We start from the raw sequence: 20556 nt of genomic DNA, 5'->3' as shown, positions 1-20556 counted from the left end.
GCAATGCTCGGGTTGGACTCAGACTTAGTTATACTTTGAGTAGACCCACTGAAATCAGTGGGACAAATTCTAGAACACTTGAGAACTACAAATTCAATCACAGCTTTTAAAACTCAGCTAAAAACTTTTCTTTTCCCTATAGCTTTTAAATATTGAGTTTGTTCTGACCCTATACTGTCAGTTTCACCCTACCCGGTGCCTGTTTACACTTCCCTGTGCCTGTTTGCATTCTCTTTCCCTCCTTATTGTTTACTACAACTTTATTAGATTGTAAGCCTATGCGGCAGGGTCTTGCTATTTACTGTGTAATCTGTATAGCACCATGTACATTGATGGTGCTATATAAATAATAATAATAATAATAATAATAATAATAATAATAATAATAATAATAACGTGAATTCCATTGATTACAATGGATCTGCTTTAAGCCTCGCTAAGTCTGGATTTAAACCTTATACCCACTTAAGTGAGAGTAATTCCCACTGAACAGAGTGAATTACCTCAGGCCATTTGTATTTGTGTCATAGCTCAATCCTCTACACATGGGATTTATATTAGAGAAGACATGCATAGGATTATACTGTAATGTATATATAAATGACCTGAGGTAACTCATTGGATTTTGGGCTCAAAGAACTACCTTCAGTATTCTTTGAATCCTGTCCATAGCATATAGCAAATATACATGATATATTATCTTCTAATAAACATCATAAATGTAGAATCTACACATTAGCACTTTCCATCCACCTCAAATGTTCCTCTTCCAAAAGTATATGTTCTCTCTCTCTCTCTCTCTCTCTCTCTCTCTCTCACACACACACACACACACAGTTTCCCCTGCTAATAAATTTGGATAATCTTTAGCTGTAGCTTCGTTCACCTCATAAAACAAAGGAAGACTTCCAAATCGATTCACTTTTATATATGATTCTTTCTTTATAGAACCAATCTAAAAACTGAACAACCCATTGGAAGGGTTCAGACATCATGCTAAGTCACAGTTCAGCAGGATGGCAGCAAATGTCTGTAGGTTGTAACGCAAGATGAGATAACCATGAATTTCATTTTTAAAAAGAAAGGAATCAGATCATTTCATTTGGTAGCCATATTCCAGAAAGTTATTATGAGTGTGCAACTCCAGAGCATACATGTCAGATTTGCCTTCAACATGCAACTTCTCAAGCAACTATCATTCCCCAAAGATCTAATTTTAAGAGTTTGGGAACTACAACACACAACATATGATTTTTTGTTAAACGAGCATGTCATAAAACCATAGAAGCTGTTTTAATTGATTTGAGCGCAGCCTCTAATGTAACTGTGAGAATGTGTCAAGAGAGTCTCAATTCCATCTGATTTTCTTAAGTGATCAAGATCAGGTTTTATGTTCTCTAAGATATAGTTACAGAAAAAGATAACAGGTTTGTGAAAGCAGAGCTAAATTTCTAGGACATCTGCATCTTTTGTCATTTGAGGCACCAACTGCATCACGGCTGAAATTTTGAGAGAGGGAGATTGAAGTAGTAAATCGCACTGACTGTTACACCATAGGAAGATTGTATCTATCTTGAAGAGTATTGAACAGAATTTTGGTTCAAAGCCATATGTTCACATAGAATCTGAATTACACTTTCATCCATAATTTCTATTATCCCCCTGACTGTTCTTGATTTTCCATTGCATACCAACTTATTATGCATGATGCATTTAGCAGTACCACTAGTACTGCTAGGTAGCTCCTTCTTGGACTGAGGCCTGAGCCAAGTAAAGCAAATTTCAAGTACTTGCTAGCTAAACATGAACCGTCATCTTTCACTCTACCACACCGCCAACTGGCAGCCATCAAAATATACAGTCAAGATTCTACTGAGGAGAACAGGCATCTACTCTTTCGTAAGTAAACAAATAAGATGGGAGGCCTTGGACCAGCTGAACTTTAACAGGCCTGCCGGTGACAATATGTCAGGAAGACCTAAGTTATTGTCTCTTCCCTCAGAAAGGGCTACAGGCCTGGGGAATGAATAGGGCTTGGCCCAGTTACAGCTCTGCACCATCTTCCCAGTGATGGTTCATTGGACAAGACTTCTGCATAATAGTAGTAGGGACCTTTGAACAATGGGGGGGCATCCTTAAAGAGTGGTACGCCATAAGAATTGAAAACAAGAAGTTTGGGCTTCATATTCATCTTTTTATTATCCTCACATTCTCGTTTCAGTATTGGGCAGCCCAATAAAAAAGAAGCAATGTGTAAGAGGGAAAAATAGTACGATATTTGCATAGGCCAATTTATATGTACAAATGTATATTTAGAAATAATAACTATAATTTAAATAGAAATACAATACATCTTACCATAGTGGGGAAGTATAACAGGCCTGCCAATGTGCCTTGCATTTTGCTGCCCAGGTGCTACCTCTTGGCATATTTAAGGCCCCTGTTCCTCTCCCTCCTTATGGTTCTTTGACTTTAAACCAGACTTTGACTGGGAAGCCCCATCAAATAGAGGACACTTTCAAACACAGGATTGTCCGCAATAAAGTAGGACACCTAGACACCCTATTTCAGTACCCTTGTCGGGGTATTGGCAGACTGCAAAATGCTGGTCATCTGACTGCTTTCAAGTTAATAGTACTTTAACACTAAAAGCTAACATTTTCTCTTTCTTCTGTAGCATAGCGTAATGATGATCATTAGTTTATCCTCTTTCTTGTATGAGACCTAACCCTAAATGCACAGCACAAACTACCTCTTCCTCTCTCCCTCTCCCTCTAAAGGCTTTCACAGATTCATGGAAGGCACACACTCTTTTGAGGAAGCATTATGTGTAGGGCAGATGGATAAAACATAAATGGAATTGCCACAAAAGACCAAATGCTACCCACTGATTTCCCCATACAATACAATTTTGGCCAAATTCTCAAAGCATCTGAATTACACTATTCATCCACCATAATTTCCAAGATCCTGCTGTACCGATCCCAACTGGACTGGAACAGACTGTCAACATTGGTACTCACACTAGGGCCATTTCTAAACCTGCCTTTTTCCCCGGGGATTGTCCCAGGATCATCCCTGTGCATCCAAATGCCACACAGGGGATCCAGGGAGCAGGCCAGGATGATCCCTCCATTTGCCTGAGATAATCCTTAGCTGTAGAAAGGGCCTAGGATAGATTTGTTAACTGCATTGTTTCATTACATTTTGTGTGGGGGTGGGGGATTTTGGAATCTGCCCCACCCCCAGCATGGGAGAGTAATATGAGTATGTGTGTGAGGAGGGAATAACTGAAATTGTTTGGATTGGGGAAAGAAAGGCTACATGTTCGGTTTAACTTATTTATATAGACCGACTATCTGAATGTGGAGCGGTATAAAAATGCTGTAAATAAATGAATATAGAGTGACAAGCAGCAGTGACTTCCTGTTCCCTCTCCCCTTATCTGGGGACGGGGTGCAATGTTCTTAGTTAGCCCAACCAGCCAACATCAGCAAGAGCTCTGCTGTTTGGCATGCACCAGTGGATAGCTGGCAACCATAAATTCTCCGCTACCTCTCAGTCAGGCAACAAATTGAAGGAAGGCAATTCATAACAGTGGTGCTTCTAGGTCATTTTATACCCTGAAGTGCCTGTGAGGAGGAGGGGATGTTGAGACACCCATGTGTCCGTTATGAAGCACACAACTATTTTTCCTATTCTCCCTTCCTTGCCCTTCTACGCTTCACAGCTGCTTCTACATTCTTAATATGATGAAGAAATAAAAACATTTGCCAACCCTGGCTTTTCTTTAAAAAAGGAGGGAGGGAATATTCAGTGTTGCATTTTAAACTCACTTAATTCATGGCCCCTTTGAGAGTACACAGGAATAAAATAGAGTTTGCTTCTGCTTCCCTGATGTTAAACACATTTACTTGGGAATTAGCACTATATTGTTATAGAAAGGGCTAATATATTTTTAAACTAGAAAGAATAAAATGACCATCTGTTAACTATGTACTTGTCCAATTGGCTGCTTTCTGGCTATAAAATCTTCTCAAACAACAAAGGGAAAAGCAAGTAGTGTCAGGCCCAATGGGCCCTTCCAAGGCCAGTCCTACCATTAGGCAGAGTGAGACAACTGCTTCAGGCAGCAGATGTTGGGAGGCAACTCCTAACCATTTCCCCCTCTTGCACACCTCCTAAATTAGACTGCTGCCCTTGGGTAGAGGATGCTATCCTGCTGCTAGTGATGAAGTAAGATTCAACTGCCAATCCAGTCACCACACATGGAATGGAGGGGGCGCCATCTTGTCCTTTACATAGGCCACAAAATGTCTTGGGTGGGCCCTGATCCCTTTCGTGCCCATGCTGGCCCAGGTACTGGTGCAGAGGTGGTTTACCACTACCCCCAACACATGACAAGCAGGGACAACATGGTTTTCCCCACACTGGGAATAGCTGAACCTGTTTAGTTTGGCTGATGCAGATGGGTGAGAATTTTCCTGGTTCATCTTTTATTTATTGTATTATCATTTTATTGCTATACCACTGTCTATACCACTGTCCAGAGAGATATCAAAGTGGTGAACATAAAATGTAATAAAAACTTACTACATTTTGTAATGAAGAGATTTGCAAATCTCTTCATAAATAGGGCAGAAATAACTTGAGGTTTTAAATAAAGTAATGTTATCCATAAGTCAGCACTAGCATGGACTCCAAGAAAAGCTAAACAGTTTCTCCACTTAATAAAGATTCTTAACAACTTTCAAACCTTAGTTAGGAATCCAGATTAAGCAAGTTAACTTGGCTCAGTTAAACCATGATTAGTGCAGGGAGGAAGCATGTAATTCCATGGCCTGTTCCTGATGTCATAGCCAGAGTTTAGACACTGACCTGGTTATAGCTGTACTGACCTAATGCAATTAGTTTTATTAATATGGACAGGCATGCCCAAAATGTTTTTGCCTGAAGAACATACCAAAGTTTTATATATCGGCTTCTTAAAGTAGGAACAGAAGACTTAAACTGCAAAAGAGTAATTTACTCAAATATTCCTAAATTGTTAAACCAACCAAGTTAAACTCTCTCTTGCAAGGGATCCTACACTATGATTTTTTTAGGACCTAAGAAAATGATTTATTTTAGATAAACTATTTCAGCTCCACTGTCAGATTGTTGTGGTATTTTTTTACCGCAAGCTTTGTAAATTCTCATCATCATCTTTCATGCAAGAATCTGTACACCACCTTTTAAACCAATGCAATTTACCAGAAATCTGCCATTTCAATTACTTACGATGCCATTAACACGGCCTCCAAAACTCCCAAAATAATTCCTTCTTCAACATACACATTTATAACATTTAATGCATATTTAACAAAATATAATACATCAAGTCACATTTGCTTGCTCCTTTCATGCTTCAGCAAAGCCGACTACATGTTAACTTAACAATGATTTGGATCCAAAGTTCTCATGAGAAGAACTCCACTCATGGGACACTCCCACTGGAGGCAGTAGGGGAGGTCATTTTGAGGATTTCTTCTTCCCCCCGCAGCCTTCTCAAAATCTGTCCCAGGGGGTTAGGGGACCCTCCAATTCAATGTGGGAGTTGATCCAAGAAATTCCTGGGGGTCAGGGAAGGAATCATATCTGCCCCCATTTTTGCAGGGAAGCACTTTGCTGGACCCTAACCCCTTCCACAAAGAGGAGCCCTTCCATTTAGAGGGGCATCTCTGGTTCCGAACCAAAGTATTTCCCTTCTTTCCTCTCTGCTTTGCCCCAATGTGGTGCAGTGGGTAGAGTATTGGACTGGGAGTCAGGAGATCCGGGTTCTAGTCTCCACTAGGCCATGGAAGCTCACTGGGGCCACAGCTAGACCTAAGGTTTATTCTGGGATCATCCAGGGTTCACCCCTGCCTGAGCACTGGATCCCTTGTGTGTCACCTAGATGAGCAGGTTTGACCCCTGGTTGATCCAGGGATAAACCTTAGGTCTAGCTATGGCCTGGGTGACTTTGGGCCAGTCACAGACTCACAGCCCAACCTACCTCACAGGGTTGTTGTTGTGAGGAGAGAAATGGAGAGTAGGAAGATTATGTACACCGCCTTGGGTTCCTTGGATGAAAAAAGGGAGGATATAAATGCAGCTCGGAGGGTGGCAACAAGAGAGAGGACCTTCTCTGTGGTGGCTCCCCAACTGTGGAATAATCTCCCTGATGAGGCCCACCTGGCGCCGACATTGTCATCTTTTTGGTGCCAGGTCAAAACTTTTCTCTTCTCCCTGGCATTTAGCAATATGTAATGAGCCTGGGTCTGTTTTTTTGGCTCATCGTTTCTAAAGTTGATATAGTGGTTTTAAATGCATGTGAATTTTGCATGTTTTTGTGGTTTTTAATTTTTGTATATTGTTTTTAAATGTTTTATCTTATGTGAACCGCCCAGAAAACTTCGGCTATGAGGTGGTATATAAATGCAAAAATAAATAAATAAATGTGCACTTGTTGGGAGGTTGTTGGTCTATACCAGGCATGTTATACCTCTTTCGGCTCAAGGGCCGAATTCTGTTTTGGAGAAGCTCTTAGAGGCTTCATTCCAGTGGTGGGTGGGACGGGGCCAAAGGGGTGGGGCCAAAATGCGACGAATATCAGCATATTGTAAACCTCCATTTTCTCCTCCTCCTTTTCTCCCATCACTAAGCCTTAGGAGAGGCATTTCAACCTTTCAGAATGGTCAGGGGGTGGGGAAGCAGTGCAAAAGCCAGGTAACCACCAAACAAAAAGCAGATGGAGGAAAGGGGAGGGGACCAGGGGTTGGAAGCACGACCATCTAGGGAATCCCAGAGGGCCGGATTTGGCCCCTGGGCTTGAGGTTCTGAACCCCTGCTGTAGAACTTCCTGTTCTTCTGAAATAAGCTACATATTTGAGGAACTATAAAAAATAACCAAAGAAGAGAAAAAATATTTGGACAAGCCTTTACAATTTGTTAAGGGAAAGGGAGTGAGGGAACACCTTGTTCAGTTAACTTCCAACTTCTTTTATTTTATTCCCCACCCCGCTATCCTTGCTCTGTTTGTCGCTGGGAAATGATTACACAGATGATTGGCTTATTCTCCGCAAAGAATGGAAGATTACTTAATAACTCTTATTACATCTTTCAGTGAGCTTGCCGGATGCTTTCACTATCCTATTCTGAGTCATCTTAATGACATCTCACTAGCAGCGAGTACTTTGAAGAAACTAACATTCTTCAAAGTGCTGCGAGGGGGGTGGATGGAAATTTCTGGGACGTTGCCAATTCAGTTATGATGCATGCCAATCAGACTTCAATAGGCACGGGGACACATCTGCTTCCTGTTCTGCACCCAATAATAAGATAAAATATTCATTTAAGCATATCAGCCGACATCTTCAGAGCCACTGAGTGGTTAATTTTAGTGGAAACTGGGTATCAACAGCACTTCAGTGACTCTGAAAATCTCTATTTCAGGATGTTTTTCCTTTCTCTTTTATGTAAGCAGAAGTGTCTGTGAGGGGAAAAGGTATATAGCAGCTGTACAAGGTGTATAGCAGCAGCTAATGGTTACAGAATCAAAGATAACAACTGCAAACCTAAGACAGAGGAAACTAGTTCTGTTTCCCACAGAAACTCGTCAGGAACTCCTCACTACTGCTCCATGCGGTGAACTATGTAAGTGCAGCCTCAGTGAAGAACCTTATTTATTTATTTATTTATTTATTTCATTTTTATTCCACCCAATAGCCAAAGAACTCTGGGCGGTTCATTCCCTAGCCTGGCTCCATCCATCCAAGCTGAATAGCAGGCATATAAAGGGCTTCCTTTTCCAGCTCAGGCTTGCCTTGCATTTCCATTTTTACTTTTGTTTCTGACTCGTCTGTTCCCTAGTCCAGCCTTCAGGTTTGTCCTCTTTGGTCCTGGCTCCCAGTTCCCAGCTTCTGAATGGGCGTTCAGACAACACGCTAAGCCATGGTTAGGCCACTAACCCTTTTGCAGCAAACAGTTAGTGAGTGTGTTTAAATCATGGTTATGTAGCCACCATGATTAGAAATGGTTCACACGACATGCTAAGCCATGGTTCACACGACACACTAAGCCATAACGTTTAGCTCAAAATGCTTCACCATCGTGGTTTAGCATGTCATCTGAACAGGGTCAATCTCTCCAGGCTGCTACCCATGTCCCAGCCCTGATGCCAATCTTTCCTACTGTATTTTCTGAGCTTCTGCTTTTACAGTATCCTATATTATAAAGCAGGGCTGCCCCACCCGTTTCCTGCTGAATTTCCTGCCAAAATTGGGAGCTGCCCCCACTTTCCTGCCGAAATTGCTGCAGAGGCGATTAAAAAATGTAGCAATTTTGCAAGGAAACAAGAGGAGCACACACCCTGTTTGCAAGCAGAATTGTACTCCCTGTGTGCCTTGTTTCCTTGCAAAATTGCTGTGAGCTTTGCTCCCATGGGGGCAAATTTGGCAAGGGCGGAGTTTGAGGGGACAGAACAGGGGGGAGTTGGGTGTTCTTCTAAAAAAAATTTTTTTTTTTTAAAAAAAATGTGTTTCTTGTTAAGCCACAACCCTTGTCTGAAAATTGTGCTGGTCATACTATCAGGCTTTCACAAAATTCACTGCGTTTTCAGGTCCCTCCAGGACCAAAGTATTTCCATCACCATCACAGTTCTATCCATCAGCATTGTTCTCATAGTACTTTAATTTCTTTGTACCAAATCTAGAACTCTTTTACAGGTGTATCAATGTAAGCACTGCCATAATTGAGTGGTTTAATATGAAGACTACAAATCCCATAATGCAGTACATCTAGACAAGAGCACAAAAGGATCTTCTGAGTTCAGATGTAGATTTAAAAATTCTTGAGAAAATCTGTTACATGGTTCAGGATCAGTGGGTGTTAGGCCAGATTTCTTAAGAAGGATTTGAAGTGGTGTTAAAGCCAGCAGCCAAGAAAATCCTCTTAGACAGTTAATCTTTGAGCAGTAAACAACAAACTTCTACAAACTGCAGGCCTTGCTTTAAATGAAACAATGCTATGGTTTCTGGTCAATTTGTACAGTGCAGTAAGAACATAAGAAGGGCCATGAAGGTGGTAAGATATGCCAGTCAATCAAAAAGAAAAACTGGTGAACTATTCAGTTTTCTTTGAATTCCATTCATAGAAGGATGCATTCAGTTTTAAGCAGTTTTTGTTTTGAAGAATATGCATTGCCTTGAACATCTGCATCCTGGACATTTCAGGGTGGGGAAAGATGTAAGAAATCCTCCATCATCTGTAGAACTGCTTAAATGGAATATGCATAGAAAAACTGACTTATCATTAAAAAATAGACCAAGAGGTCATTATGCCTCTTAACATCTGGCAGGGAACACTGTTCAGGCTATGGCTCCCTGCTTCTCAAATCTATGCAAATAGCTGCCCCACAATTTTCCACTCTCCCATCATTCATTTCTGCTTACCCCAATTACCTTCCATTAGCTTGCTACTTCTAACGTTTTCGAAGTAGCAAGCTGCGCTAGATCCTATTGCTCATACTATGGCCTGGTTCGCATGATCATTAAGGGGAAATAAGCCGCGGTGTCTTATCTCCCCACCCACGCTCCCCCTGTGCACATGCTAGTTGCATGACAGGGGGGATCAGCAAACTTACTCTTGGCAGTGCAGCTTATCACGGTTGTCGAACAGGGCCAGGAACAAGCCACCCCAGAGTCTATGGTTTCTGGGTGGCTTGTTTTCCCACAGCAACAACCTGGTTGGTACAAGCCACCCAGAGTCCTACAACATCACATGGATCCTGGGTGGCTTGTCTCCCACAGCAACAACCCACCTTGGCTGAGTTTAGATGGCATGAGAAGCTGTGCTGACAAGAATCATTATGCAAAACCCACTGGCATGCACACAGGGCTTGTTTCCCCCTCCGTGATCATGTGAACCCAGTCACTGTAATGTAGGTCCCTCTGTTTCCTCCCACCCATGGAACACCCTATAGAGGCTACACATATGGATTTTATCTGTGACTACATTTGGGAAGCGTTGGTTAGGTAGATAATGTAAAAGTGTTTGCACTATTCTATCAATCATGGTCTGGTCAACACAACTGTACTATTGAAGTATGCAGAAATTCAGTGGTAGAATACATGCTTGACCTGAGGACAGTCCCACAATCTCTTATTAGAGTATCTCAGATAGCTGGGCTGAGAAAACCTTTTGTTTGAGGTCTTAGAAAGCCACCACCAGACAGAGGAGACAGTATTGGGCTAAATCAGGAATGGAGGATACATGGTCCTACAGAGGTTGCTGGACTGTAATTCCCATTGTCGTATCATGCTGGCTTGGGCTGATGGGAGTTGCAGTCCAAAAACAACTGAATGGCCACATCTTCCCCAACAATGGTCTAGTCAGCCAAGTTCAAAGTAATATTTAAGAAGTGCTGTCACCTGTTTATAAAATTCATCAAAGGTGATAATGGGCCCATTGTGAAACACGGGATAGTAGAACACATACGCCAACATCCAAAGGAATGAGTGATGTATCGTCTCGGTAGATTTGTGCCAACACTGTTCTAGACTGAAGCTTGTGTAATAGAGGCATCGGACAGTCAGGGTGAAGAGAAGCAAGTAGTATTCACTTTCACTAGCATACCAGCCTCTCTGCAAAATAAAACAAAGTTGAAAGCCATGTGAAATCTCACCCATGAACATATACAGATGTAGAATATTTTTCACAGAGGATTTAATATCATACCACACCACCACAAACTATTCATTCTTAGTATACTTACTATTTGTATAACATTTGCTTAAGTGCTGAAAGGACTAGATATGACCATTTAAAATACCCTTGCAATTTGTCACTCGCCTGCAGAAAGTTAAAAACCACATGAGCCTAGATTGGCCCTATCATGTGGTATAGTGAACCATTGTCTCGATGTGGGGTGCCATCAACTTCTTGCAGACTGTCAGGTATTTCACCATGGGAGGGGACACAATTTGGATTTTTTGTGCCCAGCACCCAAATGTCTTGAGTTGGCTTGATCTTGCAGGGATAGGCAGCTTCTATAATGCTGCTATGTTTCCCCCAAATGAGTAAAAAATAAATAAATAGCAGAACTAAGGCACTGGCATGCAGAACTGCTGAAACTGAGTCTGTTCAGCTGTTAAATAAATAAACATATGCTCAGTGTTGTACAGGAGCCAAAGCGAATTCTATAATAGCACTGCAAATCAGTCTATGGTCAGGACGAGGAATCAATATTGATATCAAGTCTGCAGAAACAGAAAGAAGAGGAGGCTGAAAATGAAGGCAGCAAGAATGCCTCTAAATCCACAAAGACAAGATCTGCATATCCATAGGATGGTAACAGCAGGGAGCAATTAGGTGTGAAAAGGCTCCTTTATAAATAAATAAAAAAAACTTTTTTATATAAAAAAATGCTGCGTGGAGGGGGAGGAGCCAAGGAGGAGAAGGGCGTGAGCTGGAATTGAAAGCTCTACCGCAGTGGTTCTCAACCTTCCTAATGCCACGACCCTTTAATACAGTTCCTCATGTTGTGGTAACCCCCAACCATAAAATTATTTTCGTTCTTCTCTACACGATCCATTGTCATGGGATGGTTTGCTAATGAAAATAATACATAACAATAGCTTTAATACGAAAGATGATACATGACATAGTTCAGTCAATACAGTTTCCTAAGACCATCGGAAATATGTGTTTTCCAATGGTCTTAGGCGACCCCTGTGAAAGGGTCGTTCGACCCCCAAAGGGGTCCCGACCCACAGGTTGAAAACCGCTGCTCTACGGGCTGCATCAGGCCCAAGGACTAACAGTTCCCCCGTCATGTGCCAGGAGAATCAATGGGAGACACTTGTATTTCATGCATCACTGATATGTAGGCAATTGCAGAAAAGTGGCAAAAATACACAAATGATTATGAAACCTTAATAACAGAGATAAGAACTACAAAGAAGCAACACAGAGTATTTAAAATTACACATGCATAGATACTTTTAACAAAGAGGAAAGGAAAGGGGAATGAGCCCAAGTGAAATATAAGAGTAAAATATGTGAATGAACATTAGGAGGAGTTATTGGCAAGTAGTGTATACAACATATACTAAAAGACAGTTTTTCTTCTTCTTGGGAACAATTTGAAGAAAAGCGCTGTTGTTGTTGTTTATAATCCTTCCATTTCATATAGGGAATCTAGCCTTATGAATTTATTTATTATTTATTGATTTATTACATTTCTATACCGCCCAATAGCCGGAGCTCTCTGGGCGGTTCACAAAAAATCAAGCCAAGAGAATATACAAAAAGCAGGCTCAAAAGTGCTTAACCGAGAGATTTAAGCAGATACACCATTCAGTGGAGGAAAAGAATATGACACACCACATCCCTTTGAAGACTTCAATAATTAACCCAGAAGCCATAACGGACAACTAAGTTGGGGTGAGGGCCAGATAAACCCTACAGCCCACCATGGACCAAATGATGTCAGTGGGCAGGGTCAAACACCAACTGGCACAGGGCCTGCGATCCTACTGAGCTGTGCACCAGTGCACAGTGAAGCCACCTCAAATTCGCCTACGCAGCACCTTCTCCAATGGGGAAAGCAGCGCATGGGCGAGTCCTCACCTTCCGGTATTTCCCACTATTGTCTCTGATCTGTGATTGGAGATGATAGAAAGGATTCCTCCTAGAGAGGAATTCACGAAGGGCCGCTTGGGGGACCTCCACACACCAGATTAGGCTTGCATTCCAGAGATTCCCGTCCCGGGTCAGAATTAATTGAAAATTAATTGAAAAGCAGCAGTGTTTTTCAGCTGGAGAAAAGCAAAAACGTCAGTGTTGGTCAAGCTAATGCCCTTGCAGGTGGTAGATGGGAAAATACGTCCTTCATTTCTTTAATAACTACACCTGATAGTCATGCTGCAGCATTTGCTCATGCTGTTCTTAACTTCGACAGAAGGAAGAGGCAGGAATAGTGCCAACCTCTGTCCATGCCAGGTTTCTAGCGAGAGCAAGCTTGAAAAGTATACACATGCTGGGTTATCAAGGGAGGGAGGTTGTTTGTTTCTGGGTTTTCTTCTTACTTTTTTTTCTGCAGGTGTTTTCTGAACAATTCCCTTCACACGCTCTGTCAATGCTGGGGATCTTTTCTTCTGGTAGAGATGTAAAGTGGCCCTACAGAGCTTGGAAAGTATTGACATCAAAGAACACTTGGCACAGCGTGCTGGGTGTGTGTGTATCATTAGGCATGGACATGGCACCTCCACACCTCACTCTCCACAGAGCATGGCTCTCACCAAAACTGCAGAACTGAAAAAGTAAGGGTGCAATCCTATGCATGTTTAGGCAGAAAACTGTTGATGGACAATTTTCCGTTTAAACATGCATACGATTGTACACTAAGTCCTCCATTCCAAAAATGTTCTTCTATAATGTGACAAAACCCACGTTAATTCTTTACTAGAAAAGAGAATCTTCATGCCCTTATTCTCTTCAATTTAGTAATTCAAAAGGTCAGCACGACCACTGAGTATGGAATATCACAAGATTATAAACAAGACAAAAGACCTTTCTTCCTACACCTACAGTATTTGCCTGCATTTTATAAAACATGAGTCATACGCTGAAGGATTCAACTTGACACAAAAAATAATGAAAAGGGCATTTTTAAAGATGTCTTTTGCCAGGGATGCTGTCATGTTGAGAAGGCAATGTCTCCAGTGAGGTAAGTCAGTGAGGTGGAGTGCTTAGAATCTGAGACTAGGACTTGGGAGATTCAAGGTCAAATTCCCACACAGCCTTGAAGCTCACTGGGTGACCTTGGGCCACTCACTAAGGTCATAGCTAGACCTAAGGTTTATCGTCCGGGGTCAAACCTGTTCATCTAGGTGACACACAGGGGATCCAGTGCTCAGGCAGGGGTGAACCCTGGGTGATCCCAGGATAAACCTTAGGTCTAGCTGTGGCCTACCTCTCAACCTAACCTACTTCACAGGGCTGTTGTGAGAGGAAAAAGAGGGGGTTGGGGGATGATTAAGTATGTTGCCTTGAGCTCCTTTAGGAAAACATAGAAATGTAATAAAATAAAGCATAAACTTGTGAATCCTAAGCAATGAAAGAGCTTTACAAATGAATCCTCAAGAAATGCTGTGTAGCTTGTACCACCATTTATCAGTCAGTTGTGGCCTTTCCTGAAAAAAAGAGAGCTGACCACAGCTCTGATAACATATCAGTAGAGCACTACAATGAACTATGTGTGGCTGTTTTTGAAGACTGGTCAGAAACTACAACTGGAGATAAACAGAGCAACTAAGCTGCTAACTGGTGCTATAAATACTAGGAAGCTCATAGTCTGGCTTGGAACTATGCTGGATACCATTTTTTTTCTGCAGTACAATTCAAAGTGCTGGTTTTGACCTATAAACCCCAAATGCTTGGAGCTGGGCTTCCTGAAGGCAGTTGGTTCTCACACCAACCTACCTGGCTCTTAAGATCTTCTACAGCTTAGAATTCCACCCCCCACCCCCAACTTCTATCTGAGTGGTAGGCAACAAGAGACACAAGAGCTATTAAACTGGTACTTCCTTGCTGCAGCTACGAGTTCGCAAATGTGAGCTCATGGGGAGGAAGGGGTGAAAGGGGGCATTTCCCAGGGGCGGAGTGGGGAGGAGTGTGGGGATGTGAGGTGTCCCCAGCTGTCCACAGCCTCCGTCCTTCCCCCTCCCCGAAGCCCCCAATAGATGGGTGAAATCAACCATCTACTGTAGCTAATATGCAGAGCAAGAGGCACAAGTAGGGAAGGACAGATTCACCCATGTCTGGTTCGGACAGATGCTTGCCAAGCCGCCGTCCAACCTGTCCGCCCTGATCCAGAGTCTCCATTGTTGTGCACAATGGAGGCTCAAGAAATTGCATATCTTTTACCTTGTGTACATGGCGGCCATAAAGGCCCACATGTACATAAGATTAAAGAAGTGAATGCTTCATTCATGCTTTTAATCATGCGTTAACGGCATGAATACGCAATTTCCGGAGCCTCCGTTGTGCACAACAACGGAGGCTCCGGGCATGGGTGGATGGCTGCCAGGCACTCATCAGGCCGCACAGGCACTTGAAGTGGTGGCCCGTAAATGTTCCACGCCCTGGCAAACTGGGTCCAGTGAGGGAGGGTGTGAGAATCCATCAGTCTCCCAGACCCAGTCAAGCACCTAGGCACAAGGCGCCTCCCACTCTGCATTGGATATTTATAAGCCTCTGAGTTTGGAGGCCTACGAGTACCCAGGGCACATCCCATAGGATCACGCCCTAAGAGTACAATCCTAGGCATGTTTAGACAGGGAAACCATGCTGGCTGGGGGATGCTGGGCATTGCAGGAATTTTTCGTGTCTTAAACCTGCTAGGATTACGCCCGTAAACAAGCAAAATAATAGTATTAAGAAGATAATTACCTTTATTTCTTCCAGGGCAGGCAGGTGCAGAGTTGACAAAAGAAGCAATGAGCTCAGCCACGTCAGAACCGGGTGCTTAAATTGAGCAACCAAGTAAGAGAGAATCACATGTAGAAAAATCTCTATCAGACCATTGATGCCCAACAGAAACCCACAGGCTGCGATGCCATAGGCCATCAGAAACCAGGGTTTGTACTGAAAGGACAGGGAAAATAATAAATTAGAAATTAAAAATCGATCTGTTCAATACCTGACATTTTATCTATCATATTTGCATCTCACTCCCTCAATGGGAGTGAGTGACACACATGGGTGGCACACATGGGTCATCATGTTTTATCTTCACAACAACTCTGTGAGGCAGATTAGGCTGAGAGGGAGTAGCTGATCATCCAGTGAGCTTCATGGCTAAGCAGGGATTTCAACCAGATACAGCCTAAATACAACATTTCATCCACTTAGAGACACCTCAATAAAAGTTGTTATGCAAGATGTGGTCAATTTACACACACACACACACACACTTATTATATGGTAGACATCAGAATATTGATTTACATTATATCAGGACACCATCGATCCCAACACAAAATGTTCTTCTCTAATGTAGCAAAACCCATGTTAATGTCCTAATTCTTTACTGGAAAAGAGAATGCTAGGGTAAACTTGTGACACACTCAGAGCAGGAAATAACCCACATGCAGAGCAGATAACTCAAGAAATTGAGCCAAGCCACAAACTAATCAATTCATTAAACTGTCAAGGCATTAAGCATTTAAGTTAGTGTTTCGTAACTCAAACATTTTCACTCTATCATATACACAAACATGATTCAGAAAACCTCTCACACACAAAGATAGAAGATGCTGACCTGGCTGCTGCCGATGTGTTCTCTACTAACCATCTAGCTGAGCAGCCAGCCAGCCTCTTCCTAGTTGCACTGGTTGCTCACCAGCCTACCAGCTAGTGAGGAGTTTGAGCAGCCATTTTAATTTTTCCACATACAGACTAATGCAGTGCAGCCACACAAGCACCCTTCCTCAGCTCTGACCGCCTCCAGTAGTCACCAGACTGCTGAAGTGAGGACCAGCAGTGCCAGAAGGTGGCAGCAGAATGCCAAGCCCTCCCTTTTTCCACACAAGTTGCTTGCATACTTAGCAGCTGAGTCAGCCCTGTATCCACTACTTCGTAGTGGCTTTATCAAACACAGCATTCCCACATCATTTACAAATAGGAAGCTCATTCATAAAGGTTCTTTCTTGACTCTCTCATTGCTTCCTAAACCTGGAACAAAAAGTCATCTCTCTCTAGCCAAATGTGCGAGTAGGCTAAATGTGTGAGTGGGGCATGGTGCCATGATAAAGCAGGGTCAATAGTGCTGGAAAGATCTACTCATATTCAAGCAAACGTGAGCAGAACTCCTGTTCACACTTTGCATCTCAACATGGCAAGGTCTGAACTGAGAGGTCAAGGGTGGTGCCCACGGGGATACAGAGGGCAGGGCCTGCATGCACAACCCCATTCCCTATTCCCTACTTCCCGGGCTTGTCTCTCATTCTCCTCATCACTATCAGTAGTCTTTCTTCATTCCAAGCCCACTTCTTCAACATAGGTTTCCTGAAACACCCTATCATCAACTTAGATCTAAGCTACACAATCAGCAGAATCACATGATGTATGGACTGTACCACTTCAGATAGTATTTTAATTTTTGTACTCAATATATTTATTAGTTGCCAAAAAACTAATGTTCTCTAGTTTGATAGATGGATAGATGATAGATAGATAAATAGATATAGATAGATAGATAGAGATTTTGAAACTTCTTGCATGTAGAAAATTAAAATGTCAACATAAAAGCTAGAATACAACTGCAGTCTGAAGTGGTACAGTCCAGCAAGAACTGTAATACAAGATGCTGCCAATGTTCTGAATTGGTTTGTACAAACACAAATTCCCATCCTCTCCTTCAATAGGGAAGAATTCAACACACAAATACCAAGTGCTACAGCAGTGATGTCCTCCTATTTGCTACAGAAAGTTTTTTTTAAGGTAATTAAATGAACAAACTAACAAACACACAATCTTAATTGCTAGTAAAGACATGGCAAAGAGGTGCCCAAATGTTCTGCTGTTCCAAGTGGAGAGAGTCAAGGGACTCTATGAGACGCTCCAGATGAGAACAGTATTTTCTGATGTTGCTCAATGTGCATCAGCAGTTCTTTGATGCACATCCATCAAGTGGCCTGTCTAAGTGTCTGTTGGTCTCTTACCCTTTCTTTGAAGCTAAGAATTGATGACTCAAGAGATTCCAACTGTGAAAAAGTATCCTCTGCTGCTGATTCTTAAAAGGCCGTCAAAACATAAGCAAACAATGTGCATAAATATATTATTATCCAATCCAAGTTTAAAGTACAGTAGAAAAAGCCCTTTGACCTTCACAAAGAACCACATTTCAAAAGGCAAAGCAAAAAAAGCTCTTTTACAGACCGAAGTGTGAAAATTAGTTCTCCCCTGAGCCTCATAAACTCATCTTTTCCCTGAGTCTTCAATCCATGCGGTAATGCATAAATTCCCTTTGCTTCCCTGTTTCAGTGCCATGGTTCAATGGTTTTACCCCCTCTGGTTTTAATCATCTTATAGCACATAAAACCTGTGACACTGTGCAGCACAGAATGAGTGGTGGGGACTGTGCAGGGCTGGAGACTCTGCCAGGCTTGCTCCCAATGTTGCTCCACCTGAAGGTGATCATGGTGCTCCGGAAATGGATGGGGAAGGGATGCCATGCATCACATGCAGGCCAGAGTGGTGGCTATATAAACAGCACTGGAGAGAGAGGCAGAAAAGTGGTGGTGAAGAGCAAAAGCTGGGTAATCCATGTTGTGAACAGGGCCAAGGAGCTTGTAGGGAGAGTCACAGAGAAAGTGTTAATCTCTGTAATGACTTGGCCTTCCCAACACAAAAATACAATCTAGGCGATGCTTAACTCTCTAAGGGGGTGCAGAGACACTAACTTGGCTTCGAGGGGGATGTTATTAGTAAGGAAGCTTTTGAAATGAGCAATTTTTTCCTTTCAATTGTTCTCCCACAACTTCTTCCTATTTTAAATATTGCGGGGAGGACTCATGGTTTGCAATTAGATATCATATAATTTCCACAGATGTCTCTGTTATATCCTACAGATTGTTATTACGTTTTTTGTAATGAAGGAGATAACTGCATTTTTCACATTAGCTGGAACTTAAGTGTAACTAGTGAGAGGGAGGGAGGGATCTGTCTATTTCTGGCCCATGTCAGTTTCGCTTGTGTTGATTCTTATATTCATTCCATCCCATTTAAACATGAAAGTCCTAATTATTTTTAAGCTGCATGAAAATTGTAAACTGCCCAGAGAGCTTCGGCTATGGGACGGTATATAATTTTAATAAATTAATAAATAGATATTTAAATACGTATTTAAGTATGTATTTTAATGTATTTTCTCACAAAATCTGCTTTTCAAAACACATTTTACTTCCAACTATGTCACTCTGCTAGCCTAAATGAAGTTGCACTAGTGGAAACTAGGTTCCAAACTATGCACAAGAGGAGAATCCAACTAAAGTTACGTTTGCACACGCGCAGTTATGCTAGGGGTTGTGCAACTAGTTGCACATTATGTTTGCGCAAGTGTAACACACGGCCACTTGCATAACAGAAAGATTTGGCAGAGCTCCGTTGGTGCTATTTGAGTTTGCGGAATGACACTGTTGGATACTGCTCCAAGTATGCACATAGGATAAAATCACATTTTTATATGCTTGAGCCATGTCTCACAAAATCCAGCGCAAAAGCCAAAAGGATACCTGTGTTCCAATCCATACATTTGTTCAGGAAGTGCAGATCAAGTTGTTTCGCTTCAAAATGTGGACTGAACCAAGTCCTTGAGCACCTCCTACTGTCAGACATGGCTGTCTGGGGAATAGTGGGAGTTGTAGTATATTTTTCTGTCTACTCATGCATAGGATTGCACCCTAAGTAACTTAAGATAATTTTAAAGAAGAATCTCAAACTTGCTTGAAAGGAGCAAGGATCACCCATGATGTTCAGTAGATGACTAATTTTCTTAGGCAATAAGGCAATCCTCCAATCAAGTATAGCCATGTGGGGTCAGCACACTACTGGGGGAAGACTTTTGCCACTTGGGTCACATAGGCAAGGAAGGCATTGGGAGATGGGCCACTGATAACATTCAACAACAGAGGAAGATGAAACTAAAAGGAAACCTTTCACACTAGTAAGTACTATTCATGTTGTATAAGCATGGGTTTATACTAGTGCAACATCAATAGCGCTGTAGCACAGTCACCACTGGATCCTTCCTATGGAGTTATTCCATGGCACCATAGCTCAGTGTGATAGAGCACCTGCTTTGCATGCCGAAGGCCCCAGGTTTGATCCCCGGCTTCTCCAGGTAGGGCGATGAATGAATCCTGCTGAAACCCTGAAGAGCTGCTGCCAGTCAGTGTGACAATACTGGACCAGATGGACCAATGGACTGACTCAGTATGAGGCAGCTTCCTATGTTCTTAGCCTGAGAGACATTGAGCTTTGTGAATGAACAGGGATTGAAACCCAGGTCCTTCCGGGTCCACATTCGACACACTCTTCATATGGCACAACAATCACCAACAGCAATTCCCAGAATATCTTTCAGATAGTGTGTCACATCAAAGGTCATAATAAAATGTGATGCGATGCTGTAGTCAGGCAAGAATACTGCAGGCAGGGGCTGCCTTGTTTTCCCCTGCGCTTCCAATTCAGATCCTATGAACCATAACTGCTGGCAGCCATATCTCCGTTCCAGCTGAGGTCATTTGTTTGGATAGGTTTATAAAACCTCTCGGCTGAAACTGCCGAAATACCAGAGACACTGACTTTCATGTCACCATGAAACTATCATCATTTTTATTATTATTGTTTTAAAGAAAAAGAAAAAGAAAATTTGTCTGCAGGATTTTTTCTCCCCATATGGGCCACACAGCTTGCTTAATTAAGCAAATAAATAAGAACCATTATACATAGTTGATTAAAATTACTCCTCTC

The 20556-nt window shown here is 42.2% G+C and overlaps 1 protein-coding gene across 3 annotated transcripts in view; it reads right to left on the bottom strand.

The window, feature by feature from the left end:
- HHAT (hedgehog acyltransferase) overlaps positions 1–20556 on the bottom strand; it is a 200717-nt gene that overhangs the window by 164570 nt on the left and 15591 nt on the right. Inside the window, exons 4-5 of one of the 3 annotated variants that reach the window (XM_063125562.1) lie at positions 15472–15666; positions 10449–10661 (exon numbers count right to left, since the gene is read on the bottom strand). The exons of 1 other annotated variant lie outside the window; for it this stretch is intronic. In XM_063125562.1, the coding sequence (XP_062981632.1) occupies positions 10449–10661; positions 15472–15666 (408 nt within the window). The remainder of the gene's footprint in view (positions 1–10448; positions 10662–15471; positions 15667–20556) is intronic. One more of the 3 variants, XM_063125563.1, reaches the window with a different exon arrangement.

This window comes from Elgaria multicarinata, chromosome 4 (assembly GCF_023053635.1).
Source record: "Elgaria multicarinata webbii isolate HBS135686 ecotype San Diego chromosome 4, rElgMul1.1.pri, whole genome shotgun sequence".
In the NCBI taxonomy this organism is placed as follows: domain Eukaryota; kingdom Metazoa; phylum Chordata; class Lepidosauria; order Squamata; family Anguidae; genus Elgaria; species Elgaria multicarinata.
The sequence above is the reverse complement of the archived record's forward strand: the minus strand, read 5'-3'. Positions and strand labels throughout refer to the sequence as shown.